We start from the raw sequence: 24,263 nt of genomic DNA on the forward strand, positions 1-24,263 counted from the left end.
GTGAGGAAAGAAGAAATATTTATTCCTGAAAGCAAAACAGTTTGCATTTAAGGGCAGGCCGCAGAGAAATATGATTCAGCAGCAGTTTTTTATGGGGGAAGCTTGTGCAAGGTATCATGCGGATTCTAGGGTGGCACTTGAGAGGTGCATGTGTGTGTGTGTGTGTGTTTGTGTAGGTATGTTTATTCTTGTGAACATGAAGTTCCTCTGGGAGACCTAATTGTTTGCAGACCTTATCCTTTGATATGTGGATTAGAACTGGGTAACTTATTTGAGGAAGTTTGCTAATTTTGGTTTAACTTAGTTTCAGCTAAGGGAAGGGTGGGGAAGATAAAAGTAAAGATTAAATAAGTTATAGAAAGTAAAAATAATTATTATTTATAGGTAGCAGGGCTGTACTATTATTTCTTTCTTGAGATTGTTGAGACTCTGGGAAAATATACATTTGGTTTAAGGGCTTGCTGTCAAATAGCATCTGTGTTAGAATGTGTGTGTGCATGTATGGTGAGATGGTAGTTGCAACTGCGTAATGAAAGTCCCACTACTTTGTACATGTATGGAACATTGTTGCATATCCAAAAGGGACAAGGGATAATCACTATCTTGCCCCCCCCCTCTCTCTCTCTCTCTTTCTCTCTCTTTCTGTCCCTCCCTCTCCCTCTCTCTCTCTCTCTCTCTCTCTCTCTCTCTCTCTCTCTCTCTCTCTCTCTCTCTCTCTCTCTCTCTCTCTCTCTCTCCCTCACACACACACACACACACACACACAGACAGACACCGGATGCTACTAAGTCAAAGTAAGATCTAAAGCACCATTTTATCTTTAAATCCAGAGAACTGCATGGGCCCAAACAAAAAAGACCATTCGTAATTCTGTACCCTTGTTGAATTTATTCTCATGCTGTTGAGATTATTAATGAACATAGACAATGTTCTAAAAACAAATTGCATTAAGACCTTTTCATAAAATTTCATCTCTGCTGCTTCATGATGGTGAACAGACTTGAGCAAAATAATTGCAAATTCGGATGAAATATTTGAGTTGGGTTCCTCTAACGGCAGCATCTCCACTACTTCTAGGTCAGTTCTGCACTCACAAAAATACATGTGGTTGTGTCTGTAAGGCAGCAGAGCCAGTGAAATTCTCACTCTTTTGGGGTGCAAAAGAAATAAGACAATTCAACAGTATGGATTTGGAACTTTGGGGTAGATGGAGACCTCTTGGGCATTCTTGCCTTGTTCTGCTTACTGGTTTCTAAAGATATTGCCCTACCCTTAGCAGTCAGAAGCACCGAGGCTCTTCCAGGCTGAAAGATTTAGCCGGTGACATCATCATTCCTCAGGGGACACCCAGTAGGGAGCTCCTTTCATGTCCCTAGCAGGAGCTGGAGTAAAGGATGGGAAGGATAGTGGAGTTGAAGAGCAACAGTGTAGCTCCCTGGAACAGTAGGCACTTACATAACTTAGAAATCACTAGAAAAACAGGGAAAAAGTGAAACAACTGGGGGTGGGGGTGGTGTTCGGTGCTGCCCATTGGTCAACTTGAGGGCAAACCCATAAGCTCATGACATGCTTTCAAGTCTCGCATCGGTAACTAAAAGAGCAATTGTGGAATGGTTGAAAACAGTTGTTGAAAACAGTATTGGTATGCAGTATCCTTTAGTTCCCCGGGTTAAAAATGGTGACATTCTTATCACAGCATGTATTAATCAGCCGATCCTCCCAAAAAATATCAATTGCAGGGGGATACAAAAATGCATACATAGTATTAGTTTCTCAGGGCAAAACAGCAGATATCTGATAAAGTTGTACCAATGAAGTGGTAACTCTTTAAGATGTCACAAGACTAATGGTTATTTTGTTTTCTGTAATGAACTTTGAGGACTTAGATACTTTGACATTTATTTCTGTTCAAAAGCCTTCTATAAACAGGAATTTGACAAAAACCTTTAACTGATTTTAAAATATATGACAGTCAGCATCAGAGATAATCCAGAATCAGTGATTTTGGCAGTTCTTGTACCTTCAGTTATGAGTCAGCTAACATGCTTGGACTATCTCTGACAGAGAATTTGAAAACCGCCTTGTTGATTCAAAGATCCATCTGGCATGGCAATTATTTATCAATATGTTAGGATATTGAATTTAGTAGCTGGAACAGTAAAGTGTACACTAGGCTAGAACACACAGTTATAGTTAATTAGAGAGTGCTAATTCATGCATGAGTCAATCTACGCTATGATTGGTTGCTGTAAGTATAAAGGGGGAGTTTCCCTTTTTCCCCTCCTTTTTTTTTCTTCTGAGTGTTCTGTATACTGTTTAATTTACCTCATGATGTTCCTGGGTTCCTGACTATCTTGTATTGTTTCTTTCTGGATGATGACAAAGACTGCTGTAAATTTGAATGATAAATATATTTATATATCTAAAAAAACTACAAGTTTGTGTTAGTGTCCCCGACTTTATCTGGATAGCTGCTGCACAATTTCCTGACACAATATCACCTAGAAAACTGGATCATTCATAGGTTTCCTTTTTAGGAATACTTCATTGATTTTAGGAATATTTCATTGATTTGACTTTTAGAAATATTTAAGGATATTTAATTGATTTGACATTTAGGAATATTTCATTGATTGAATATTTGAGTTGGCTCCTAAAAGCCAAGTAGACAAAACATATGAAATGTAGAAAGAACTATTGCTTAGTGATTCTTTAAAGTGTGAAAAAAATGTTTGGGCTTCCTACGAGAATGTGTTTATCTGGGATAACAAGGATTTACAACTCAGTTTGCAGCATTTTTGAAACAAAATAAAAAAGCATAACTTTAATGATTAGTTTTGAAAGCAAACGTCTAACTAACTTACCACTAACGGTGACAATTGTTCGGTTACTACGCTCTGAGATTTGACGTCCTGTCATTGGATCCATCTTGACAGCACATTCAAAATATAAAATATTGTCTCCGGCATCGATGGGGAATTCTAACTCAACAAAATTTTCATGTTGCGATTTTCGACTCCTCTCATGTACAACTCCATTTGCCAACTGTGCAGTTTTATAAAATATGAAATGAAAAGGTGGCTTTTCTTCTGGCACCTCACAGCGTAAAAGTACATTTTCACCTTCCATCACTGCTGTTCTCTGGACACTCAATATTGGCTTCATTATGCCTTCAAAACAGAGAAGCAATCATGAATTAAGATATACCTTTACAAGTGACAAGCTGGAAGCCACTTTAAACAGCTTGATCTTGGGATTTTCATGTGATAATACATGAAAAGCCTCAAGATCAAACTGCTTTTTTGAGTTCTGAAAAAGGAGGCCTAGGATCCTGGATCTTTTCTTCCAAAGGATCTTCTAAGTTACCGGTTGAGCTCCGGACGGCACCCGATCTCCGCTCCTTTCGCCGCGATCTGAAAACATACCTGTTCGAACAAGCCGGCCTGGCCTGAGGGGGGATTGGTGGGGTTTTTTTTATTATCATTTTATTGGGGTTTTTATTAATGTATCAACTGTTTTTATGGGCATGTATTTAATTATCTTTTAATTTTTGTAACTCTTGTTTTATTCTTGCCCTGTACACCGCCCTGAGTCCTTCGGGAGAAGGGCGGTATAGAAATATTAATAAATTAAATTAAATTAAATTAAAGTCTTTTTTCTTGATTTTTTTTTTGTTATAACAAATTATAAGTTATGACAAGTTGTAACAAACTGGAGAACCATGTTAGTTAAGGCACATGGCTAGAAAACAAGGGACCGTGAGTTCTAGTGCCACTTTTGGACATAAAAATCCAGATAGATGACTTTGGGGCAGTCATTCTCTTTCTTAGCCCAGCTAACCTCACAGGGTTCTTGTAGTGGGGAAAATAGGAAGAGGAAGGAACATTAGGTATGTTCACTGCCTTGAGTTATTTATAAAAATAATAAAGGCAGGATTAAAAAGAGGCAAATAGCAACTGACAAAGAGAGATCTTTTTGATAAAGTGAAAAAAGTACCACTTTCTCTGGGAAATGGATCATCTAAAGAAAGCCATCTTGTATGTCATGGCTTCTTTATGGATTAGAGTCAAATGCCACTGAAGTGTTGCAAAGCCTCTTTGGATTTCTTCCTTGGAGCACAGAGTTGGGAAAGGCTGTTTTGTTGCTTTGGAACTTTATAACACTAAATGGTAGAATAAAAGGATTTGTGGGTTGAAAGCAGCATAGAAATCTGCAGTCCAGACAAATAGACAGATAGAATTTTACACAACAGAAGCTTCATCCACAGAAAAACACCAGGAAGATGTGACTATGAAAAACATGGGACATAAGTGATAAGTGATAAGGGTGTTTTTCAGGAAAAAGGCTAAAATATGTTAAGTAAAGAAAATGAAAAATAACAGAAGAAAAAGATTTTCTGTAATCAAGCAGCAAGAAAAGAAAAGAAAAGGAAAGAAAAAAGAAAAAGGAAAGAAAATGAATAAAGAAGGAAAAATTAGAAAAAAGAAATGTGGTAAAACTAAAAGGAAAAAAAAATGTGCCTTTCTTATCCATAAAGAACAATTTTAATGCCCCAAAGTATGAAGAGACACCTACCTTCAACTTTAATGGTCAAAGGATCACTAGATTTTTTTTTCTCCTCAACAGTTAATGAACATTCATAGTCTCCTGAAGAAGAAAATCTAGCCTGTGAGATTGTATACTGGGCGCTGTCTTGTTCAATTGTGTTAGTGAACAGAAGGTCACCATCCTTGAAAAATGAAAACGTGTAATTCAATCGGAAATGTTCATTCTTGCTAATGTCCGCAGAACAGTTGAGGATGAGTGGGTTTCCATTGCGCACTTCATTTTGTGGAAAAGCCTGGAGTGAAACTTTATTGATAGTGAACACTGGAAAAAAAGGAAAAATATTCATGATATTAGTTTCAGGAATCATCCCAATGTGTTCCCCCCCCAAAAAAACTATTACATTGGATCCATCCATCCAATGCATTTGAATAGGATGTTAGCTACCAAAGAAATCTGATTGGATTAATAGAATATACCTGATATGATTAATCAAAAAATTACATGATTGTATGTTTTGATTTCCCCTTCATGGATTACTGCCTTGTCGTGGCGAAGGGGCTTGCGTAATTCAATGAAGCTATGAGCTATGCCGTGCAGGGCCACCCAAGACGGAAAGGTCATAGCAGAGAGTTCTGACAAAACGTGATCCACTGGAGAAGGAAATGGCAACCCACTCCAGTATCTTTGCCATGAAAACCCTATGGACAGTACCAAAAGGCAAAATGATATGACGCTGGAAGATGAGCCCCTCAGGTCAGAAGGTGTCCAATATGCTACTGGGGAAGAGCAGAGGGCTAGTATTAGTAGCACCAGAAAGAATGAAGCGACTGGGCCAAAGCCGAAAGGACGCTCAGCTGTGGATGTGTCTGGTGGTGAAAGGAAAGTCCGATGCTGTAAAGATTTTTTCTCCATAGGAACCTGGAATGTAAGATACATGAATCAAGGAAAGTTGGATGTGGTCAAACAAGAGATGACAAGACTGAACATCAACATCTTAGGTATCAGCGAACTAAAATGGACAGGAATGGGTGAATTTAATTCAGATGACCATCAGGTATACTACTGCGGGCAAGAATCCCTCAGAAGAAATGGAGTAGCCTTCATAGTCAATAAAAGAGTAGGAAAAGCAATACTGGGATACAATCCTCAAAATGACAGAATGATCTCAGTTAGTTCGAATCCAAGGCAAACCATTCAATATCACAGTAGTCCAAGTCTATGCCCCAACCACCGGTGCTGAAGAGGATGAAATTGACCGGTTTTATGAAGCCCTACAGCACCTTATAGAACTAACACCCAAAAATGATGTCCTTATCATCATGGGGGATTGGAATGCTAAAGTAGGAAGCCAAAAGATAACCGGAATAACAGGCAAGTTTGGCCTTGGAGTACAAAATGAAGCAGGGCACAGGCTGATAGAATTTTGTCAAGAGAATACAATGGTCATAGCAAACACTCTTTTCCAACAAACCAAGAGACGGCTCTACACATGGACATCACCAGACGGTCAACACAGAAATCAGATTGACTATATGCTCTGCAGCCAAAGATGGAGAAGCTCTATATACAGTCAGTAAAAACAAGACCAGGAGCTGACTGTGGCTCAGACCATGAGCTTCTCATTGCAAAGTTTAGGCTTAAATTGAAGAAAGTAGGGAAAAGCGCTAGGCCACTCAGATATGAATTAAATCATATCCCTGTTGAATATACGGTAGAGGTGACAAATAGATTTAAGGAATTAGATCTGATAGACAGAGTGCCTGAAGAACTATGGACAGAGGTTCGCAACATTGTACAACAGGTAGCAACCAAAACCATCCCAAAGAAAAAGAAATGCAAGAAAGCAAAATGGTTGTCTGAGGAAGCTTTGCAAATAGCTGAGGAAAGTAGGGAAGTGAAAGGCAAGAGAGAAAAAGAAAGATACTCCCAATTGAATGCAGAATTCCAGAGAATAGCTAGAAGAGATAAGAATGCCTTCTTAAATGAACAGTGCAAAGAAATAGAAGAAAACAATAGAATAGGGAGGACCAGAGATCTTTTCAAGAAAATTGGAGAGATGAAGGGAACGTTTCATGCAAAAATGGGCATGATAAAGGACCAAAATGGCAGGGACCTAACAGAGGCAGAAGAGATTAAGAAGAGGTGGCAAAATTACACAGAAGAACTATACAAGAATAAGCTTAACATCCCTGATAATCACAATGAGGTGGTCACTGACCTCGAGCCAGACATCCTAGAATGTGAAGTGAAGTGGGCCTTAGAAAAGCTGAGCAACAACAAAGCTAGTGGAGGTGACAGTGTTCCAGCTGAGCTATTCAAAATCTTAAAAGACAGTGCAGTAAAAGTGCTAAACTCAATTTGCCAGCAAATTTGGAAAACTCAACAGTGGCCACAGGATTGGAAAAGATCAGTTTACATTCCAATTCTAAAGAAAGGCAGTGCCAAAGAATGTTCAAACTATCGCACCATTGCACTCATTTCTCATGCTAGTAAAGTTATGCTTAAAATCCTACAAGCTAGACTCCAGCAGTATGTGGATTGAGAACTACCAGAAGTACAGGCAGGATTTCGAAGAGGCAGAGGAACTAGAGATCAAATTGCCAACATACGCTGGATCATGGAGAAAGCTAGAGAGTTCCAGAAAAACATCTACTTCTGCTTCATTGACTATGCTAAAGCCTTTGATTGTGTGGATCATAACAAACTGTGGCAAGTTCTTAAAGAGATGGGTGTACCAGACCATCTTATTTGTCTCATGAGAAACCTATATGTGGGCCAAGAAGCAACAGTGAGAACTGGACACGGAACTACTGATTGGTTCAAAATTGGGAAAGGAGTCCGGCAAGGCTGTATACTGTCGCCCTGCCTATTTAACTTATATGCAGAGCACATCATGAGAAAGGCAGGGCTAGATGAATCAAAAGTTGGAATTAAGATTGCCGGGAGAAATATCAACAACCTAAGATGTGCAGATGATACCACTCTAATGGCAGAAAGTGAAGAACTAAAGAGCCTCTTGTTGCAGGTGAAGAAGGAGAGTACAAAAGTTGAGTTGAAACTTAACATTAAGAAAACCAAGATCATGGCATCTGGCCCTCTCAATTCCTGGCAAATAGATGGGGAAGAAATGGAGGTAGTGACAGATTTTATTTTCCTGGGCTCCAAGATCACTGCAGATGGGGACTGTAGTCAAGATGCTTGCTCCTCAGGAGGAAAGCCATGGCAAATCTAGACAGCACACTAAAAAGCAGAGACATCACCCTGCCAACAAAAGTGCATATAGTCAAGGCTATGGTCTTCCCAGTTGCAATGTATGGCAGTGAAAGTTGGACCATAAAAAAAGCTGAGCGCCAAAGAATTGAGGCCTTTGAACTATGGTGCTGGAGAAGACTCCTTCGAGTCCCTTGGACTGCAAGGCGATCAAACCGGTCAGTCCTAGAGGAGATCAACCCTGACTGCTCTTTAGAAGGCCAGATCCTGAAGCTAAAACTCAAATATTTTGGCCACCTAATGAGAAGGAAGAACTCACTGGAGAAGAGCCTAATGCTGGGAAAGATTGAGGGCAAGAGAAGAAGGGGATGACAGAAAATGAGGTGGCTGGATGGAGTCACTGAAGCAGTAGGCGTGAGCTTAAATGGACTCCAGAAGATAGTAGAGGACAGGAAGGCCTGGAGGAACGTTGTCCATAGGGTCGCGATGGGTCAGACACGACTTCACAGCTAACAACAAATGTTTTGATTTGCATTTATTTGATATGTCCTTAAACTAGGTAAAGATGATGGACTTGTAGTCCAAAACATACTAGATTGCAAAAAAAGTGTACTAGGTCATTGTATAATTGTATAGCTCATCTTTCACTTGATGGTTCTAAATATCCAGCCTTATTTTTTCATATGATTGTTTCAGCTGATGGAACAACTTTCTTGAGAGCATAACATAGAGGTTAATATAAGAGAAAACCTGAGCAATCCAAAGGAGCTGTCCCTCAACAATGAGAAATGATAGCGAACCAACTGTAAATGAAATAGGAAATTAGTCATAATCACAATAGTAAAGTTGGAAGGGACCTTGCAGGTCATCTAGTCCAACCCCCTGCTCAGGCAGGAAACCCTACATCATTTCAGACAAATGGCTGTCCAGTGTCTTCTTAAAAACTTCCAGCATTCACCACTTCTGGAGGCAGGTTGTTCCACTGGTTAATTGTTCTAACTGTCAAGATGTTTCTCCTTAGTTCTAGGTTGCTTCTCTCCTTGATTATGTGTGGTATGGAAGGTGATGGATGCTACACTCTTTGACTGATGTATTCCATTGAATTTGAATTTGTTAACTAGAGATATGTCATAAGCTTTTCTCCTCACCCTACTCCTTTCTTCTTCTGCTGCAGGATTTTAGGATCTCCTCCAAATCTCCCCAGGCGGTATGGGGAAACTGCATGGGAGAAGTCTTATTCCCCCAATCATCCCTCTTCTTCATGTTATTTATTTTTCATTTATTTCTTAACATTAGTTTATATGGTTACCCACTAATACCTGAGACAAACAATAAAATAACCTGTGATCAAACAACAACAGGAACACTTTGATAGCAATCAAAGAGAGCTCATTTGGTCTATGGTAGTGGTTAAGGCACTAGGCTAGAAATGGGGGAGACAGTGACTTCTAGCTCTGCATTAGGCATAAAGACAATAGGGGGACCTTGAGCCAGACACACACTCTCAACCCTCAAAAGAAGGCAATGACAAATCACTTCTAAAACCTTGCCAAGAAAATTGCAGGAAACAACCCAGGCAGCCACTCATTCATATTGAACACTAACTCAAATCCCTCTCCCCCCTCTCCCTCCCTCCCTCTCACCCACCCGTCTCTCTCTCTCTCTCTCTCTCTCTCTCTCTCTCTCTCTCTCTCTCTCTCTCTCTCTCTCTCTCTCTCTCTTGCACACACACACACACATACACACACACACACAAAATCACCTAATCGCTCACAGAACATCAAAAGAGGCTCACCCCACAACATGGCCCAATGCCCTGCTTCCACTGAAGGAAGCAATTCCATTACCAGAACAGCTTGAATGGATTCCATCCAGAATAAAAAGGAAAATAACACAAATTTGAATGATTTCATTTGCATTTCTTAATATTATACTAAATTAACCTCTGCACCAAGTGCTAAAAAAGCAGACCAACTGCTGGTAAACAGTCCAATGACAAGTACAGAATAGTAAATGACAGCTAACCAGTTTGGTCTAGTAGTTCAGGCACCAGGCTAGAAATCAGGTGTTTGTGAGCTCTAGTTCCACCTGATCCATGAAAGCCAGCTGGGTAACCTTGGGCCAGTCATGCTCTCTCCCTGCTCAACCCATTTCACCAGTTTGTTTTTGTGGTGAAAACAAGAAGAGGAAGGGGTATTCACTTTCTTGAGTTATTTGCAAAAATAATACATGCAGGATACAAATAAATAAATGAAATAAATAAACCCATTCACTTTAACTCAGTCATGGGCAGGAGTTCTGAAATATAGATTTATCGAGAGAAAATGCTTGAAGACCTGACACTGGATCTATCAGATGGTGCTTTTCTTCTGAGCCTTGGTAACCAGCTTCAAGGGTTGATTCTAGCTAGTTTATCCATGATTTTGTGCCTCATATCACTGTTACGCTGTTTAATGGAAAGAGCGGTAGTGACGTTCCAGCTTCAGGGATTGGCTGCACATTCAGTTGTTCTTCTGAGTCTTCTTCAGCATGGGATTTTTAGTTGGTCTTCTCAAGTTGTGAAAGCAACTTCCTTTCACTATGTTGAAGTGTTGAGTAACTAGCTGTTTCTCAGTTAGCTTGGATGCAAGTCTTCTGTCTATCTGTAGTTCCCCCATGAGCTTTATATATCCCTTCTCATTAGGTCTGCTGCTGTAGCAGCATTCCATCAATTCCAGATTCTCTTATCTTGTCTATGTAAAGGTTTCCTCTGTCCATATGTGGACAGGTTTCCCCTGTCTAGTCATATCTGATTCTAGGGGATGGTGCTCATCCCTGTTTCTCAGCCAAGGGAGCCAGCGTTGTCTGAAGACATTTCCGTGCTCATATGGCCAATGTGACTATTTGCTGAGGCACACGGAATGCTGTTGCCATTCCACCAAAGTGGTACCTATTCATCTACTTGCATTTCAAACTGCTTTCAAACTGCTAAGGTGGGCAGGAGCTGGGGCAAGAATGGGAACTCACCCCATTGCGCAGCCCTTAGATCTTGAACTCAGGCTGTCAGTTCTCCAACTGACAAGCTCAGCATCTTTAACTGCTAAAATTATTATTTATAAACTTGGTTAAATTAAACAAAGCATACATTTTGTTAATAAATGAATAAATAATAAAGCATCTTGCATCTCATTCCCTAAACCATTGGTTCACCAAAGCCTCGCCATGTTCACTCCCAATCAACCAACCACATCAGAACCAACTCTCTGCCTCTCATTTCCTGAACTTTGCAGATGCTTTGTGGCAATGGATCAATATCTGTAAACTGAACTTGTAGTGTGCAAGAGATAATACAAGCAGCAACAGGACTCCTAAAATTCAGAAAACTGACAACAGTCACAGTTATTAACTGTGAGTCCAAATGAAACAGAGATTTTGCACAAGTGACCCCAAAAGAAAATGCAAACAGCAAATGCAGTTATTAAGATTTAGTGGACTTGGGGATCTATTGTTCCTAAGATGATTTCTCCTGAGGAACATTATTGAGTAGCAGAAATTGGTGCTAAGAGTTGCTGTTATTGGGTACATAATATTATTCAACTGTTACTAAATAAACACTTACTTTCACATTGCATATTTGATGCAAAACTTGGCTGAGAAAGGTCAGGGGGTGCAATGGAACAGGAAGGAATCTACAAAGACAACTATCCTATCCCCAAACAGTTACCGTATATACTTGAGTATAAGCCGACTCGAGTATAAGCCGAGACCCCCAATTTCACCCCCCAAAACTGGAAAAAGTTATTGACTCGAGTATAAGCCGATCCGCCGTTCTGCAAGCCTCCGCCGCCGGCGGAGGCTGGATCCGCGCTCTGCAAGCCTCTGCCGCCAGCAGAGGCTCGATCCGCCATTTTGCAAGCCTGAATACACAGGAATACCCTGTGTGGCCGTGGCTCTCGGGGAAGCCCTGGCTGTCCGCTTCCTCGCTCCACGCTGCCATTCGGGGCCCGCGCGTTCCCCGGGCAAATCGCGGCGCCCAGCAGGCGAGGAAACACGCCCGCTCCAGTCGCCCCCCCTTCCCTCAGGAGACGCGAAGCAAGTGACCGCCCGGAGCTTACCGAGGACGTGCGCGCGGCCGAGGCTTCGGTGCTTCCAGGATCGCACGCACCTCTCCCAAGCCGCCGCCGTCCGGAGACCTGCCGAAGTTTGGGGAGGTTTGGGGAGGTGCGCGCGCACCTCCCCAAACCTCCCCAAACGTCGGCAGGTCTCCGGACCTCCGCGCCCTGCCTGCCTGCTTCTTTCCGCTGCGGAAAGAAGCAGGCAGGCAGGGCGCGGAGGTCCGGAGACCTGCCGACGTTTGGGGAGAGCAGGCAGGCAGGGCGCGGAGGTCCGGAGACCTGCCGACGTTTGGGGAGGTTTGGGGAGGCGCGCACCTCCCCAAACCTCCCCAAACGTCGGCAGGTCTCCGGACCTCCGCGCCCTGCCTGCCTGCTTCTTTCCGCTGCGGAAAGAAGCAGGCAGGCAGGGTGCGGAGGTCCGGAGACCTGCCGACGTTTGGGGAGAGCAGGCAGGCAGGGCGCGGAGGTCCGGAGACCTGCCGACGTTTGGGGAGGTTTGGGGAGGCGCGCACCTCCCCAAACCTCCCCAAACGTCGGCAGGTCTCCGGACGGCGGTGGCTTGGGAGAGGTGCGCGTGATCCCGGAAGCACCAAAGCCTCGGCCGCGCACAAGTCCTCGGTAAGTTTTTTTTGTTGACTGGAGTATAAGCCGAAGTGGAATTTTTCAGCCCAAAAAGTGGGCTGAAAAATTCGGCTTATACTCAAGTATATACGGTAATTACTCTGCCCTTAAATAGGAAAATCCAGTTGAAGTCTCCCACTCCCTGCCCGAATCTCTCCCTCTTCCACACAAAATCCCTCCGGAATACGGCTACAAGTATTAATTTTGTTATTTTCTTCATGAGAAGAATGTAGGTTGATGAATTAGTTATAGGTCATTTCCACACTTGTGACTCATAGCAACACCAACTATTGTGAAGTGATATATAGCCTGTCCTCGCTATATTATTTTCTCTTCGCTACTATTATTTTGGCACAATAATGATTAGGTGATTCTAGAACATATTATAAATTACTGATGTGGAAATTACTTCAGTATATTTCCAAGGGAAACTTTCCAAATGTGTGCTATCAAGTTTTTTTTTTCCTTTTTAAATCATTTTTGGAGCAATCTGTCTGTACCATCCTTATATCCTGAGATGGATCTGCTTCTTTGATCTACACTAGTGAGCAGAAAAAGTGCATCTTGATTGATCCTAAACTGACCAATCTACACAACATGTCATCATGGGGAGTGTAACAATTTGATCAATCAATAAGTAATAAAATGTTGCAGGCCTTTGTCTCTGCTATTAGGGCGAGAACTAATGGATTGCAAACAAAAACCCTTGAAAACATATTGAGAAGTTCTCAGGAGACGGTGTATTCCTCTCCACAGAATGAAAATTAAAGTGGGTTGTTTCCTCGTATTCCTATCCATTGGTCAACTGTGAACATAACACAAGCTTGCTCTTCATTATCTGAGCAACCTACTGAGGGCAGAGCAGAGGAAACCTAACTGTTGGAACCGATTTGGATTTTTACAGCTAATCTTTCAAAGCAATGGATTGAGGTGGGGGTGGGGTGAGGGCAAGGAAAAGATTGTCCTTCTGGAATTGCCAGTTGTGGAACATCAGGAGAGACACCAGATTTTTAGATGTCATTAACAGTAGCTGCTATTAAGAAAAGATATTAGAGATTTTTGGACCTTTGCAAACTGCCATAGATAGATCACTTTTTAGGGGGGGGCGGAAACTGTGGAAAGCTTTCCTTAGTCAGAAGGAAAATTTAAGGATGAATTAGGCATGATTTAGGAGTTGAATCAGGTACATTTGAGGTTAATTCAGGCTACCATGACAGCTTGTTTAGATTAAAGAGACCTAACATAGAAATAGGCTTCACTTAGATTGAGTTTTTGCCCCCATATGATTGATGGTATCTCTGTTGTTCATTAACAGTTGGGCTGGGTTGATATTGGATACTGTTGGCAAAGCAATGTAAAAACAAAGGCCTTGGAGTGGGGTCTGGTTTTGTCAGAAAAAGACAAAAAGACTGTACTGTCTGCTGTTTTACAGATGATACTGCTGCAGCTAGATAATTTTAGGCTCTGAAGGTGGTATCTAAAGCCAGTCTAGAAGGCTACACTTTATATGTTCTTTATGTAAAGTGGACCGCCATCATTTTCCTTCTCCCCTACTGAGTGGTTGTTCCATTGGAATAGCAACTAATGATGCTCCATTCCTGATAAAAGACAGACAACAGGGACTTGTGCCAGTCCTGACTGAAACAAAAAATAAGACTTTTAGCACACAAAATCTCATGTTTTAAATTGACCCAAAACAAGGCCGGCGGCTTCCATCCAGGGAACAGTAGTTGGATATGACATTTGCAACCATCCATTTCTATTCGGGAAGCATAAATCTCCATTCCTAATTCACAAAAAGGCGTTTTGCTCAGATATGGTGTCTAACCAAACAAAATGTCTGTTATGGCTGATTGCAGTACAGGATATTATAATAACATGCCAGGGAATTTTCAGGGAAGGTCCTGATAAGAATTTCTGGATCTTGGGGATTGGTGCCTATTCCTGAACAGGCGCCATGCCTCTCTGAGCCTATTCCTGCCACCATTGGACCAAGCGCCCAATTTGCTTCAAATTAGCTCTAGCTCATCAGTTGTTTTCCTTTTCCTTGGGCAGCAACACTAGATCTTCCTGGAAGCTTAAAGGCAGGTCATTTTCCCATTAGTGGGAATGTCTGCCTCATGGCACCCCTTAACTCCCTGGCTGCCTTCCCTCCACACAATTATGTAGCCATGTTGTTGTTAGTTGCGAAGTCGTGTCCGACCCATCGCGACCCTATGGACAATGTTCCTCCAGGCCTTCCTGTCCTCTACCATCTTCTGGAGTCCATTTAAGCTCACGCCTACTGCTTCAGTGACTCCATCCAGCCACCTCATTCTCTGTCCTCCCCTTCTTCTCTTTCCCTCAATCTTTCCCAGCATTAGGCTCTTCTCCAGTGAGTCCTTCCTTCTCATTAGGTGGCCAAAGTACTTGAATTTTAGCTTCAGGATCTGGCCTTCTAAAGAGCAGTCAGGATTGATCTCCTCTATGACTGACCGGTTTGATCGCCTTGCGGTCCAAGGGACTCGCAGGAGTCTTCTCCAGCACCATAGTTCAAAGGCTTCAATTCTTTGGCGCTCGGCCTTTCTTATGGTCCAGCTTTCACTGCCATACATTGCAATATGTAGCCATGGTGACTAGCAGTTATTTTTATTATCCAAAAGCAAACATGATGAAGCAGAAATGGGAACAGAAGGTGTGGTGCAGACTGGGATGCCAGTTCTGACACTGCCCCGTGGAAGGCTGGCTAGTCAGACAAATGTGGATCATTGCCAGAAAATTTCTGAGATTTTGGTGAAGAACATTTGGGGAGACATCTAGTGGCTAAATGGAAAAGTCCCAAGATGATATAATAACTAGAACTAGAAACAGAGGAAATATTTAGAGGTACTAGAAACTCTGAGGGGATGTTTGCATTTGAAAGATGGAATAGGAAGCCGAATCCAGCATAGAGTTAAAATATGAGGGAAAGCCAGACTTGCTGTTCTGTTCTTGGTGGATTCTACAGAAGAGCCATCTGAGATGGACATAGCCCGTGGAGGCAAGGGTTACCCTGCTTGTTTTAATTCCCCATATGATGACTGCAGTCTTTGGAAGAGCCCAACTATCTTCACAATGATCTACTGTATGTAACCTAATTTTAAAAGTGGAGGGAGAGTTTGCTTGTGTCTACTGTAATGAAGATCAGTAGTCATTTCTTTAAACATTCTTTCCTTTCTGTTTTTCTTTTCTGCACCTTCTATTCACTTTCTTCCTATCTTTTGTCTTTTTTTAGTTTGTATTTTATAAATGTTAAAATCTCTAATAAAAATATTGCAAAGAAAAAAACTTTACCCAAGTTACATGCTAGTTTGAAATGTACCACATCACATGAAGAAAAATGGGCCTTTAATATTAAATTAAGCTGAAAAAGTTATTGAACAATTAGAGACCAAGGATTGGCACACCATACAATTTCCAAACTTATATTTGGATTTTGGCAGGTGTTTGAATTTTTGTGTTCAATCTTAGAAACCCTACTGTAAATATTGTCAAACCTGAGCAAGGGTTATGTTCTTATGTCACGTAACCTTGGCACCAACATCTTTCTAACATAATCTTCTGTTGTGTTCCCATGAAGTTGCCTTCCTCTTGTTCCTAGCCAAAGGATGAGACAAGCGTACTACATCTTTGTTGTACTAGTGATGCCATCCACAAACAGTCTCAAAGTTGATAAAATCTGTTAGGTGTTGTCACCATTGCTTGGAAGAAATTAACAGCTGCAATGATTACGAACAAAGGAAATGGAGACAGGATAGGGATTGGCAATGGGAACAACAAAGAAAATGTGGGTATGGTTTCTGCAGATCTGAGGAAGGGCAGAGAGCACTCTAATTTATTTATGGAGAAAGGCTTAAGAAATAAATAAAAGGACCTGTAGGCTTTTAAACAAAGGACTGTATTGAAACAGAGTGAATAAGAACAGGCAATCAAAATATGCCTTTACAAAATTCTAAGAAAAATCATGTGCCCATTACAATGTGATTAGCAGTAAGAAACCAATGATTTGGCCATTCTTCTCCCTCCTGCAATCAGTTAATTGGCTTAGCAAATGATGGCTTGATTGCTGACATTCAATAATGGCAGCAAGGAACTAGCAGTCTGTTTCCCATGTGCTATCTGCTGCTGACTGTATACTGTAAATCCATAAGATTTGCCATTTCTATAGCTGAGAACTGTATGAAGCCCATCTACTCATCCATCCATCTCCCAAACCCCTTCATTTACGTGAATTTTGACTCCTAAACTTCTTAGAAGAAACTCAATCAGAAGTCCACACTTCTAAAAAAATGCCAAGTTTAGGAAAGAGTGCCCTATGTAGGTAGTCCTTGACTTACGACCATAATTGACCCCAATATTTTTGTTGCTAAGCAAGACATTTGTTAAGTGAGTTTTGTCCCATTTTACAAGCTTTCTTGCCATAGCTGTTAAGTGAATCACTGCAATTGTTAAGGTAGTAACACAGTTGTTAAGTGAATCTGGCTTCCATATTGACTTTGCTTGCCAGAAGGTTGCAAAAGGTGAGATCACACGATCCTTGACACCGCAAACATCATAAATACATGCCAGTTGCCAAACATCTGAATTTTGATCACGTGACCATAGGAATGTTGCAATGATCATAAGTGTGAAAAACGGTCATGTCACTTTTTTCAGTGCCCTTGTAACTTCGAAAGGTCACTAAATGAACTGTTGTAAGTTGAGGACTACATGTACAGACAATCAAGGCAGATTGGCAGAGAAGACAAAAGCATCTCTAAAAACATGATAGTGCTGATATCTGAAGCATTCATTTCCAAAGTGGGAATGATAAATGCCTTCTAATTTGTTTACATGCATATGTGAATATTGCAGACAACATTTTAAAATAAACATCAACTCTCTCATACCTAAACGACTGATGGTTACCACCAAGAGTTCTGTTTGATAATTCAACCAGCAAAGTTAAAGGTTGCATTAGAATGGCTCCCAAGCCTGCCTTTTTCAAAAACGTTTTGTTCCTTCACAAATAAGATGTTCTTAATGGTATGCCTATGAAACAACATTTGAAGAGCCCATTTTCAAAAACTCAATGTTGCTATTATTTTTTATCAGTTCATCGGTAATTTAAATCATTCCTGGAGCCAGGAAATCTGTGACCTTTGATAGTTTTAACACAACTCAGTTTTTTCCCTTGCTTTGAATCATGGGTTAGAATGGTCTTATAAGATAGCACCATGTGCAACATGTAAGGGCTAGGTATCCATGAAATCAATAACTGTAATAAAAGTTTTCACACTTTTTCAGGCTATAGAACATGTTAGGTGACACCCCCCCTACACAAGTAAAACAATATTCTCTGAACCCCAGATCAAAGTTAAAAAACCTAGTAAAAGAAAATTTGATGTGTTCGAGTAAACTTTTCTATTTTTTTCCTTTTTTTTTGGTTGCTCTTAGGGTCTAATGGAATCCCATTGAATTCTCATGGTATATTGAGATCTCCAGAACACAGTTTGAAAAACCCAGAACCAGAACACTTTTGTGGAAAATTTGGAACATGTCTTGCTGAATAAAATATTTTGAAAGAAGGCAGCGATTGTGGTCATTTGTACCAACTAGCAGAATTAAAAATGATTTCGGGTCATTTAACCAATGGGTCATTTCCCCATATTTAGGGGAACATTCAGTGTTCCCAAGTCAGGAAAAAGTTTCAAAAAATGGGAAGATATATTCCTCTTATTCAAAGATTATGGTACCTTATTTCTAGGAAATGGTTCTTTGATCCTTTTTCTCATAAATTCTTGCTATAAAGCAATCCAGATCTTGGAATTAATTAAAAGAATACTATTATATGTAAAGAGAGCCAGTTTGGTATAATGGTTAAAGCACCAGGCTACAAACTGGGAGATTCTACTTTCACCATAGGCCCAAAGACTGCTGGGTGACTTTGGGCCAGTCACTCTCCCTCTGCCCTGCCACTTTCAAAATCTTGCTAAGAAAACTGCAGGGATTTGTCCAAGTAATGCCAGGAGTCAACATTGACTTGAAAGCACAAAATACATATATTCTAATTTATCAATGGTATATTATCCCTTTCTATTTTAAAGCACAAATACAATTTACCTAATATGGATCACTTTGTCAGTACTGACAATTATAACATCTACTGACATCCCAGTTTGGATCTGTGTCATTTTTAATCCCAGAGATGTTCACATACAAGCAATTATTAATGTGATTCAGACCCCCTGCAATTAGTCTTCATGAAATTAAGTTAATGATGAATCAATTTGATATGCAAGCTTTAATGTTTGAATGGAATAAAGAATTAAAGATTCCTATTTTGCCCAGACAATAAGAAGAGGTTTTAACGCCAAACATTTTAGTAGATCTTATGTCTTATTCACCAAAAATACATATTTTAGACACATTACACTTAAATAGAAAAGGCCTGAGAAAATTTTCATGCAGTTGGAGATATAATGAGATTAACACTTCATTTAAACTAGTTTTTGTTCAATATCCTATAATTATTCCTTTTGAAGAGAAAGTTATTACATGTATTAATTCAACTGTGAGAATGTCGTTACAAGTTTCTATAATTGCTATCAACTGGAAATTGACTTCTGGGCAAAGAAAATTGATTCCCTGTGTCTTATATTATAGCTATGAAAAACTTTATTTTCTCCATACTGGAAGAAAACCATGCCTCAGCTACTCATTGGCTTTCAGAAATGATGTTAACACCATATAAATAAATTACCTACAAAGCTATAGTAGTTATGGATGATTACAATGAAATCTCCCTCCCTTTCTCTCTCTCTTTTTCTCTCTCCCTCTCCATCTTTTTTCTCCCTCTCTCTCTCCCTTTCTCTCTCTCTCCCTCTTCCTCTCTCTTTCTCTCTCCCTCCCTCCCTCTCTCAGGCTCTCTCTCTCTCTCATCTCTTTCTCCCTTTTCTTTTTTTAAAGTCACCTCGCTCTCTTTTTAGGATCTCATTAATTCCATCTAACCACAAACTTTATTGGTCTTCTACTGGCCAACTAATCACAAACCTTGTATATTTGCTTTCCAATTAATTCCTCATTCCTTCCTTCTGTTTAATCAAACCATTATGCCCTATTTCTTTCAAACTGGTCACTCGCTTTTCTATTGAGTTCACACATTCACTCATTACATCTTTAACTCCCTTTTTTCTTGTTTACCACACACACTTCTTAAGTAAACATTTTCTTACATATATGTTTTTCCTGGCATACACAACTCTCACTTTCCAGTAAACAAAGTGGGAAGAAAAACACTCCTATACATAGCTGGTTTTGCTTCTTCTAGAAACATTAAATCTTTAAATCAGACATCATACTGAGTATTACAGCTAATATGTAAAAAAGAGGAAGACATCAACCAGACATCAACACATCACACTTAGAACAGAAACCTATAAACCCCATTATAACTCAGTATACTGTGTGAATTGAACAACTGTAGTTTGTAACCCATAGCTTGTGGCTGTTATGGCATGTGAACAAACAATGGTTGAGCAAAACTACCATGGTGAAATAATTTTCAAAGTTTGTAATATTGCAACTTCCACAAATAATAACTGAATTAATGTCTATCTCTTCCCTCCAATATTAACCTAAGTTCTTTCAGCAATGAGGCTCTTTTGAGTACTTCAAATTTCAAAAACGTTGTGTAGTCTTGCCTCACTTAATCTGATACGACCTGTTCCTACATGAATACAAGGGACCGACCATTTGCTTTCTCAAATTTCTACAATTATCAAAAATTACAACTTGTTCTTCGCCTTCAGACTAGGACCACAGTTTTTAAGAATTTATCTTCTGAATAGTGTTTGTGGCATTAAAGTTATGGTTTGAACTTAATATGATGTGACTTGTCCAATCCTATCTTAAGGATTTTTTTAAAGCATTCAATGACATTGGTGATGATGGGGAGTCTGAACGCAAATGATAACTTCAGGGGTCCCTACTGCGTGTCAAAAGTGAGTGAACATTTGGGCCAACCAAGGTCTAAAAACAGAAAACCTCCATGTAATATTCCAGGCATGACAATTGGCAATGAAGGCACAACTGCTATTGACACTTTTGAAAAGTAGAAGAACTACTTTTAAGCTATTCTAGGTAATTCAAAACCAGTATATAGTGAAGAATGTAAGAATTAGTATTCATTATGATTAATAATTATAATGATGGTTTCAGTCTATACTGAGGAAACTCAATCAGTACATTGTGATTCCTATATTAGAAGAACAATTAACAATCTTGTGTGCCTTGAAGTCTAATCAATATTTTATGGATCGAGCCTTAGCGAATTGCAGCTCACTTATTCGAGTTCATGGAATATTATGCCTACAGAAATACAACAGGAATAGCTTTTACAGTATATACCCATATAGTAATATTATTTCAGAATATTCCATGATTATTAGGAAAGAGATTGCAGTTCAGAATCCTTCAACGCTGATAAATTTGTTAGACTTTAAAGGCGCCATAAGAGAATTGTAGAGTTGGCTATAATAGAATAACTTAGCCCATAGCATAATCACTCCAGAAGCTGAAGACAGAACATTCTGTGTATACTCTTTAAACATACTGTGACTTTTAAATTTTCACCCAGGCCAAATGCTTATCTCACATATGCAGATCTAGAGCAATAACTTCAAATTTCTTCTGAGTAGAATGATATATATTTCTCAAAACATGCAAACTCACCCTTATCTTGACTTTTCACCTTGCCGCCTAAGAAGAAGGAGAAGGAGAAGAGCATTAAACAACGGGTAGGAGGAAACAAGTATTAATTTGTTTCTACTGCTGGTGTCCCCATCCAGAACTTACAAAATAAAAGGATCAACAGCAAAAGGCAATACATCTTGTAATCGGAAAGCGGACATGAAACTCCAGCATAAAGAAATGATCATGAGTTCCAATAGTTCTCTCCCGTAAGGACTTTATCTTTTCTAAAAATGAAACCCTGGCAGCACAAAAGTCCCAGTGAAAGACAATGGGGCAGATGTGTTTTCAGCAACCAAGTACCACAAACTGGCAAGATATTGGTCAAGTATTCATTCCCATTACTGGAACTGGAAATGGCAAACAATACACATCTGTCTCTAGCAAACAGACAGGAAATGACTGGCCTTTCCGTAGAGCTTTTGTTAACACATTTGCTTTGCCCAATTTTCTTAAGGTACACTGAAAACAAGAAATCCCAATGATATTTTTTCACTATATTTTAAAATAATTTTGAATAGCTACTTTAAAACACATGAAATTCATTCTTTAAGTGTGCTTTTACAGAACCAGCCATACACTTATGTCAGTTTTTTAAAAGTAGCACGTTTTTACTCATGGTACTATTTTTCTTTCTCTCTTTTAATGGTGAAGCTATTGAGCAAGTCTACGCTGTCTTGAACACAGCGTCCATTTTTTGTACAAATAATCATTTCTAGATGTTGGCGCCTATTCAGGAAAATTTGCATTGGCTGCAAGGATGACTGTGGAACGTTTGGTTTAAATGAAAATCCATTGCTCTGGCTGTGACTGTAATTCTGTTACTAACTATGAACGCTGGAAATGGTTAGATCTTGACTCTCTACTGTAGCTATGAAACCCTACAGTGGTACATTTGCAGTAGAGTCAAAATCTCATTTTGCTATCCCTACTGAGTGACCCTGAGGACTGAAAAAGAGAACAAAGTGAAATAAAATGGCAGATTCTTAGCAGGCAGAAGCATGTTGAAATAATTATGTCTTTACCACTGACACAGATTTATTGCATAATGGTTATAAAGCATCTCACCTCTTTTCCACCTGAGACTAGCACATGGGCTGTATCTAAGAACTCAGGAGTATAGACGCTTAAGTATGCAATGCAGCATTACAGGAGGACTTAAACCTGGGATAGTTGCACACCACTGTTTCATTCCAATGATAATTTACATATCAAAATAAGGTTTTTATGAACAAAACAGACTGCTAGAGCCTTCTACATCTCTTGACTTTCTACTTTCATGGTTTCTGCTGCCTGTGCTGACGAGAGCTGTGGAGATTGTGTTAAGTCCAAAATACATGAAACCTCTTGTTTGGGCAAGGTTGCTGTAGTCAGAGCTTACAACCCTTCCTTTCCTATCCTCAGTGCACACTTGTGAACTGGAATAATGACTGTGGAACGTTTAAATGAGGAACCATATCAGTGGAAAGGGAAACAGACTTTGCATTTGGGATCCATGGCAAAAGAATTCATAGGATTTTAAACTTTTTAAGCAAGCATGATCCCAGGAACTTTCCTTTGTGAGCGTTTCCCTTCGGCCTCTCCCACACCTAGTCCATGGCCTGAATCAGAACCTGTGTTTTTTTTAGCTGAGGTCACTTTTTCCACAGGCACTCTGCCGATGAGGATCTGTGTGCTGTCATTTCTTAGCTATTCAGCCATCACTTATTTTAATTTAACGAAATAAAAAAGAACAACATTTTTTAAAAATGTAAGGGAACATATTCAAAGAAAATGCAGAGAAGAAGGGAAATTAAATGCCTGCCCTCTAATGTTTTGTTTCTGTTGCAAGTAACGCCCCCCCCCCAATAAAACAGATATACTTGAATTTCTGTTGGTTTTGTTCTGGATTCTTCAGTTAAAGTTAAAGTATTTAAAGTAATGTCGATGAAGATTCATTATGTAAAGTAATGAAAATTATCCATCCTTTACAATTCAACATTTATATGAAGGAAATACTTTAACAAGGGGAACTGAAAGTTTACAAAATGCCAGCTTTAGCCCTTCGGAAAGTAGCCAATAAAGAAATCTGAAGATTTAGTTGACAGGTTTGGAACTGCAACGGGAAGAATCCCAGAAAGTTAACTGTACAGAGGCTTCTTGGTGGTGGCACCTACCCTGTTTGAAGGATATCTTCCCAGAAATTCGTACTAGTCCCACTCTTTTTGACTTGCAGCAAACTTTTTATTTAACATACTTTGTTTTCCTTTAATTTTTAAAATCTCTACACCGTCCAGAGTTGCTATGGAATTGGGTGGCCTCAAAACTGAATAAGTGCACAAATAAACAGATAACATATTGGAAGTTGACACTGCTTGTTTACAGCATAATCTTGTTTGAAGGTTTGGAAAATGGAGCATCAAAGAATCAGGCTTAACATTCATGTAGCAAAAGAAGCTTTAGCATACTTCAAGGGGGATAACTTAAGGAGCCAGTTTGGTAGAGTAGTGGATAAGACACCAGGCTAAAAACTGGGAGAGCACTTTAGGTACAAAGCGAGTTGGTGATTCTGAGCCAATCCTTCCATCTCAGACTCAAGAAGAAGGCAAATTACTTCTAAAACACTCCCATTAAAACTGCATACTTGTCTATGTAGCTGCCTGGAATTAAGATGCCACAAAAGCTTTTAAAAGGGGGGGAGAGAATTTAGTGAAATGTATAAGGATTTCTTCAACTCTTTATAAGAGAGAGAGAGATATTAAGTGCAAAAGTCACTAAAGACTCCCTTACATCAAACTCAAAGCTTGGTGACTTTATGGCCGTGGCTCTGCTATCTTCTTGGCAACAGTGTGGAAATAGTTGGCCCTGCTTTTCCTTAAGATGTTGTTTTCAGCTTCCTAGATTAAGGTCAGAGTCCTAAGATTTCCTGAGATCTCCTATCCCAATAATAACCCATCTGATTCTACTTACGTACCCTTTTGAGATCAGCCAAGGTTGGCTTCAAGGGTAATGAGAATCACATGCCTTATCTTATTATGTTGCAGTTGTTTTACTGTCACCCTT

The 24,263-nt window shown here is 39.9% G+C and overlaps 1 protein-coding gene across 2 annotated transcripts in view; it reads right to left on the reverse strand.

The window, feature by feature from the left end:
* The window catches only part of PECAM1 (platelet and endothelial cell adhesion molecule 1), a 63,152-nt gene extending 41,597 nt beyond the window's left edge, over positions 1-21,555 (reverse strand). For both annotated transcript variants that reach the window (XM_081317650.1, XM_081317649.1), the window contains exons 1-4: positions 21,327-21,555; positions 21,204-21,230; positions 4,576-4,869; positions 2,865-3,170 (exon numbers count right to left, since the gene is read on the reverse strand). In XM_081317650.1, the coding sequence (XP_081173776.1) occupies positions 2,865-3,170; positions 4,576-4,869; positions 21,204-21,230; positions 21,327-21,360 (661 nt within the window). In that variant the 5' untranslated portion in view covers positions 21,361-21,555. The remainder of the gene's footprint in view (positions 1-2,864; positions 3,171-4,575; positions 4,870-21,203; positions 21,231-21,326) is intronic.
* Between the last annotated feature and the right edge of the window lie 2,708 nt (positions 21,556-24,263).

This window comes from Vipera berus (genome assembly GCF_964194415.1).
Source record: "Vipera berus genome assembly, chromosome: 2".
NCBI lineage: Eukaryota > Metazoa > Chordata > Lepidosauria > Squamata > Viperidae > Vipera > Vipera berus.